At 36.3% G+C, this 6,714-nt stretch overlaps 1 protein-coding gene across 1 annotated transcript; it reads right to left on the bottom strand.

Annotated features, from left to right (window-relative positions):
* On the bottom strand, positions 1-3,258 carry LOC110175162 (N-acetylaspartate synthetase-like). The gene is made up of 3 exons (XM_020941280.1): positions 3,069-3,258; positions 942-1,100; positions 1-383 (listed from the first exon to the last, which is right to left on the bottom strand). The coding sequence occupies exons 1-3, from the start codon at positions 3,256-3,258 to the stop codon at positions 1-3; spliced, it is 732 nt and encodes a 243-aa protein (XP_020796939.1).
* Between the last annotated feature and the right edge of the window lie 3,456 nt (positions 3,259-6,714).

The following is a 6,714-nucleotide window of genomic DNA, read 5'->3' as shown; positions in this document are numbered from 1 at the left end:
TTAGTCCATATTTTCCTTATGTTGCACTTTTAGTTCATAGTGATGGTGACGGACCCTGTAGAAAAGTCGTTCTAACAAAGATGGTCCAGGCCCAGTTGAATCAGCATGGTAACCATTTGTAACACCCACACAGTGAAATCCAAGGCGTCTGTACAGGTTATGAGCAGCTGATGTGTAGTTCGTAGTTCCCAGAATGACTTTGGAGTACTTTTGAGCCGATGCAAAGTCCAGAACTTTCCGCCCTAGTGCCATACCAATGCCACAGCAACGGTATCTACGGTCCACGGACATCCTCTTCAGCTCCACCACTTCCGGGGACCTCTGCATGGCTGCAACCAACCCCACCACTGCACCGTCCAGTAGCGCCACCCATAGGCATGAGCCTGCACAGAAAACACCATCTGGTCAGTATAGGGCTAATAGTACTACAAAAATGAAGGAGTCACAATGCATTACTTGACTGATCAAAAAGCTAATAAACTTAAAGGTGCACTGTGTATACTGTCTGTTGGGGAGTTGGTCACCTGTTTGTGTCTATGGCGATTAAACTGCATTAAACTTTTCTGCCTTGCATTTATTCAGTAAGAGGTGTTTTTATTTTTCACATATACCTTGAAAAGCATGCATTCTTTATTCTTAGTTGACTCAACTCTATAATTTAGCCTAGTTTGTCACCATGGAGATAAACCACCAAAGTGGAAATTTGTTGTTCATTATTACATTACACATCAATCATTCAAAGATATAGAAGTTTATTACATATTGTGGAACATTCTAGGCAAAATCTTACAACAGAAAAGTTACATAGTTCACCCTTAACTAGTTTAGTTTTTAGAAAAACATATTTGCATGATAGACCTTCCACTAAAAAAATCTGTCTGTAATCCTCTGCAGTCCTATTTCTCTCACACACCTTTAGTCTCTTAGAATCAGTGGTATACCTGGTGCCTTCATATAAAAGTGCTCGATATCGGCCATGTCTGTGCTGAGGGCGCGCTTGGTGCAACTGTTGGTTGTTCTCAGACTGTAGAAGTAGCGAGCGTAAAGTATAGCCACTGGAAGAAGTACTATCACCCACCAGGAAACCCACAGGCATGACACTGTAAGATAACAAATCACAAGAGTCCAAGGGAGACATAGTGAACACCAAAGCTGAGCTTAATGTTGACATATTGATATTGATACTTTATACTGATTTTGAAGGGTTCTATCTCATTTTTATATGTGCATAAAATAAGAATAATTTGAATCTCAATCTTTCAGGGGTGCAGGAAATGAATATTTAGTTTTAATCTTTTGACTAAAATGATTTTTAGTTTCATCAAGATTTAGAATAATTAACAAATAATTATTTGTAAATTAATAGTTTTCATTTATGAAAATGTCATCCTAATTTTAGCTCACAATGGGTTTATTCAACCATATTTTCTTTGTAATTTATATTGCTTTGCTTCATGGGACATGTACAGGCGTGTTCTGTAGGCACTGAGTTTGTAGCCTTTACATGGTCTGGTTTGGGCCTCTTGGACTGAAAAGTGGAACTTGGTTCTAGTCTCCACTTTCTTTTTTATGTTTAGTTTGTTTCTTTACTGAAATATCAGTTTAGTTTTTCTTTAGAATACCCATTATCTGATCATACAGTTTAAATTTTTTTATGCAAATGATTTTTATCATAATTTTATAATATTTTTTTATTTTTTATTTATATTTAGCAAGCTAAAATATGACAAACTATTGTAATCAATTAAATTCATCTTGACTGTAAACCTAAGACCTAAACTGCACATGCAATGAACGGAGAGTCAGATGAAGTGGCACTTGACACCTGCAGGCTAACCCATTGGAATGTTTATTGTTTATTCGATTTTCCCCCATTAGCTTCAAGAAAAGAAATTCCACCTGAGGACAGTGTTAGTGTTTTTAGTGTTATATTGACAATTCAAGTCCTCCCATGTTTCCAGAAATCAAGTCAGTTTATTCACTTATTAGTTTAGTGTCCTGGGTGCAATTGTCCCTTCATCTCAGCACTAACTACTTTATAATTTCCATTTTTATATACTTTCTTGCATACACCCTTTGTAGTGATTTGTTTAAATGTAAACTTGAATAATTTTAGTTTGATGGTTACATTGTACAACACTATGTGCAGCCATGTTCTTACCTGTTATGGTCAAATACAGTAGCAGACTCTCTGGATGGTGTCTTAACCCTCTAAAAGCTGTGTCTGTCACCATCTCCTCCATTCCCTCTGAGAAAATACTTTGCACCTCCTGCTCATCTCGACACTGATATTCACGCACTACAACTTTTTGAATTGTTCCCGTTTCATTTTCCATTTTTCTCCATATGTCATAACAGTAATCATGAGTCCAGCAGTCTTCCCTTTTGTCTTTACATTTTTTTCTTCAAATCATAGTGGTTTGATCAGTCTTGCTTGTACAAAAACACTACAATGACTTTCAGACTCTGATAAATGCATTGTGGTTCACCAAAGATAAGACACTTTCTTATCAATCAACATGCATACACTGGTCCAGGGCGTAACATTTTGGTTATTTAAAAGTTAAGACAAAAAAGAACAATAATAATAATAGTAGTATTCAGGATGTGTTTTACCGATGTAATCTGAGAAGTTGGAGGCGTTCCTTTGATGTTACCTATTAGTATTTTATTACAACATGTTTGAGAGAGGAGCAGAAGGAGAAGAATTACAATTGATTCAAACCTATTTACTTATTTTACCTAGTACTATCTGTGACGTTGTATTTACTCACACTTACACATTAGTGAAATATTGGACATTTGTGAAAGTTTTTAACTATATTTCAAAGGTGTAACTTTTCTGGCAGACTTGCTCCATAAAGATGTTATTGATATGCCTGGAATGTTTCACAGTATTTTATTTGCCATTAAAAAAACAAGTGGATATGGCCTCCTATAACATGACCTGGTAGCATCACATCTCCATGAAGATAGTGTTAGGCGAAGTAATACTATCTCCATGGAGACAAGTATCCAGCAGATCCCCAACCAGAAAAGTTACTTAGTGCTCCTTTCATGATTCTTACCTGTTATGGCCAAATAGAGTAGCAAACTCTCTGGATGGTGTCTTAAACCTCTGACAGCTGTGTCTGTCACCATCTCCTCCATCCCCTCTGAGAAAATCCTCTGCACCTCCTGCTCATTGAGGCCCTCATATCTACGTATTACTACTTTTTTAGAACAGTTTAAACTGTCTGTTTTCCCAGTCTTCTCCATAGCTCACGAACTTGGTTGCAGGCTCTCGACGTGTACAGAGTAAAAGTGTCTGCTTGTCCATGTCCCACCCAGCCCTCCCCCATACGGCAATGTTTGTGTTAAAACTTGTAAAACAGGTTAAGATCCTTTCAAAAGCATGGACAAGAAGATAGTTTTTCTGCATATACTTATTTGCATATGCTTTTTGTAAAAAATATCACCAAAGCTGCTGAGATAAATGAAGATTAATCTCTGCTTTTTGAAGAGACACTATGTAACTTCCCTGATGGACACCTGCTTGGTTCATGAAGATGTTATTGTTTTGTTTTGACATTTGTTCTATAGTATAGCTCATAACTTGTGTAATGAAGACTCCACCAGATCAAGTTACACCAAATATTTAAAGGCAATCATACTCACAGGAAGAATGCATGTTTTTCTAGGTAATTTTGAGCAATAAAAACACCTGTAATTGAATGAAGACAGGCAATTTTTCTTTTTAATGCCATAGCAATGTGATGGTCAGCTGGAGGGAGTAAAATGTAACTCTATGGGAGATTTACTGTTTTTTGAAAGAAATCAAACTTAAAATCCACAAACATTAATCCAGATTACTCTTTGTTAAGACATTGGGTCTATGTTTATTGCCATAACAAACTTAATACTCAATTAGTGCTCAAAATGACAAGAATCAGCACTAAAGCAATTTTGGAGAAAAATATAAGTTAGTAATATGAGTTGAGTATGTGTATGAAACTATTCTTGCATTTTGTATTGTCTGTTGGTTTGGTTCCTTCTCTGTGTGTAGCAGAAATAATCTGTCACAGTTGGTCAAAGTGGCAGGTAAAATTGTAGATTTACATCAGTCCCAGCAGCAGCACATCTATAACAGAAGGGTGATTTGCAAGGCCTAACACATAATGAGAGCCCTGACCACCCGCTCTTTGAGGAGTTTAACCTCCTTCCTTCGGGGGTTACGTCTTAGAATACCCCTGATCAGAACTCAGAGAGCTTGGACTTCCTTTATTTCTGAAGCCATAACTAGGATGAATGCTCTTGTATATATACAAGAGCATTGGATCAGTCATGATTAAATGCGGTTACATCTCCTGTTCTTTTTTCTTTTTTCTTGCCTATTTTTAAGGGAATGTATGTCTGCATTGTTGAGCTAATCTTAAGATGTGGTTTAGTGTATTATTGTATTGTATTGTATGTCTACTGTATGACACTGCTGCAGAACAATTTCCCTCTGGGACAATAATAAAGTTGAAAGCGATGTGAAATTGAAGAGTTTTTGTTTCATGTGACCAGACCCAGCAATTACCATTATAACCAGAATAAACATCTTTTTGACAGTTAAAAAAAAGAATTTCAAACCTACCCTTCAGTTCACAGTTTAGTCAAAGGATCATCAAGCTTATACTGCTTTTTGATTGAATTTGACTTCATTAGATTAGTTTGAGAACCAAAACTTGTAATCAACATTTTTATGGAGACCCAAATAGGTCATGTAGATAGATAGATAGATAGATAGACAGACAGGCAGACACACAGACAGACAGACAGAAATTACAGTTCATCCTCTTGCACTCATTAGTTTGCAGGATATATTGTACAGACAAGCTCTTTTAGGAAAACATCTATTCCAGAGCTTGTTCGTGGAGCAGGACAGAGACAAGAGGCTGTCCCCAATGGTGCTCTACTGTCCGGTGATTGTCCAGTGCAGGGGTCCTATGGTTTGGGACTCTCTTCTCAGCCACAGATGTGACTGAATCAAGCTCTGTTTATATAATTGTGAAATAAAAACAGTATGCACACTACCTTTATTGTAACTAGTGTAAAATTTACTACACTGTATTTTGCTTAACTTACTTGATAATTTTTAACAGTATCGATGCTTCACTGTTCTCACCTGACTCCTGCCCTTTCATTAGAAAAAAAAAATCTAAACTAAAAATACCATGATGACAGACAAAATGTTCCTGGATGTCCAAGGATCACACTATCAAACCTCAGAAGATACTGTTTGTCCAATTGGCTCTGTTATGGCCGACATGTCGTCTCATCACCACATCCACTTGACAAAAATAGACGGAGGACAGCAGAAGGCAGAGGGGCTGGAGTGACTCACTTTTACACAGACGACTTGATAGGGTTTGAAGAAGATCAAAAAGAATCAGATCCGCAGACAGGAGCAAACACGCCAAAAGTGACATGAGGGCGGGACTGGGCATGGGCTAAATTTAACCACTCTGACGCCATTTGGGTGTGATTCATGGGAAATAATACAGAAACAATCATATATGTGGGAAAAAACTGTGGCAAAAAACAAACAACCTTTTTCTAAGTTTTTCATTATTTTCTCATTGTTTCATTTCTTAGCTATTTTTGATTTTTGCTTTTCTAGATCTGCTTGCTTTTACTGAATGGATGCATCTTAGAACAAAACTCAGAAAGAGATAAAACTAAAATGAGATTGAGCTGCAAAGAAAAAGCAGATTGCAAGGAAATAGGGAAAAACATGAAGAATACTGCAGAGAAAACAGCGGGATCTCAATGAATCAATGTCTCCAAATGTTGAACTAGGACTCACTAATGAGCCACTTCCCACATAACACTACATATCAAGAACACATGCCTCCTACACGCACGGTTACACAGTGTTCTTCAATTATTTTACTCTTTTTGCACTGAAATAAAGAAATAAAATCACATGAGGTATTAACACACATATAATTAAACAGAATAAATTGTGTGACCTTTCTTCTCATTTAATGGTCTACACACCCATAGACGTTTAGTTTTTTGTCAGCAATAGGCTGGACGCAAGATATACAAGATAATGCATGATATGCATTCTTTCAAAGTCATTTCAGTTTTGTTTTGTTTTGTTTTTTCAGTGTAGTAACTTTAACCATAATTCTATCTATCCATAATCTATTTGCACTACTATAGTTTTGAACTGGTGTATGTTTGTATTTAGTCAGTCAAGTTATTACCAGTCTTGTACTGCATTATATTGCAGAAGGACGTTTCCAGTTTGTGATCTGTGTTCACAGGCAATTCAGAAAATTGAAATTAGTGTCAGCTACTGACTATTCTTTATTTTTTATTTCACCCAAATCAATCTGACTAATGGACATATTTTGTGCATTGTTTGTTTGAACAGAGTGCAGAGAATTCACTTCAGCCTGACAGACACAAACAACACAAACTGACCAATCACAGTCACTAATTAGTTTATTTTATTTCACTACAGGCAGCACCACATTGGAAATAGTCTTTGTATACATATATATATATATATATATATATATATATATATATATATATATATAGATAGAGATAGAGAGAGAGAGAGAGAGAGAGAGAGATAGATAGATATATAGATATTTGCCTCAAAATATTTTTATATTATACTGGCCATTGGCTGCTCTAGATTTGTTTACATCAGCCTCTAAATGCCTCATATCAGTC

This window comes from Boleophthalmus pectinirostris, unplaced genomic scaffold (genome assembly GCF_026225935.1).
Source record: "Boleophthalmus pectinirostris isolate CB_2022bp ecotype Guang Dong unplaced genomic scaffold, ASM2622593v1 HiC_scaffold_22, whole genome shotgun sequence".
In the NCBI taxonomy this organism is placed as follows: domain Eukaryota; kingdom Metazoa; phylum Chordata; class Actinopteri; order Gobiiformes; family Gobiidae; genus Boleophthalmus; species Boleophthalmus pectinirostris.
The sequence above is the reverse complement of the archived record's forward strand: the minus strand, read 5'-3'. Positions and strand labels throughout refer to the sequence as shown.

Coding starts and splice junctions, on each gene's coding strand:
- LOC110175162 (XM_020941280.1), bottom strand. CDS start 3,258: ATGGAGAAGACTGGGAAAACAGACAGTTTAAACTGTTCTAAAAAAGTA. Junction 1,101..3,068: donor ACTCTATTTGGCCATAACAG/GTAAGAATCATG, acceptor GTTATCTTACAG/TGTCATGCCTGTGGGTTTCC. Junction 384..941: donor CTTTTATATGAAGGCACCAG/GTATACCACTGA, acceptor TTTTCTGTGCAG/GCTCATGCCTATGGGTGGCG.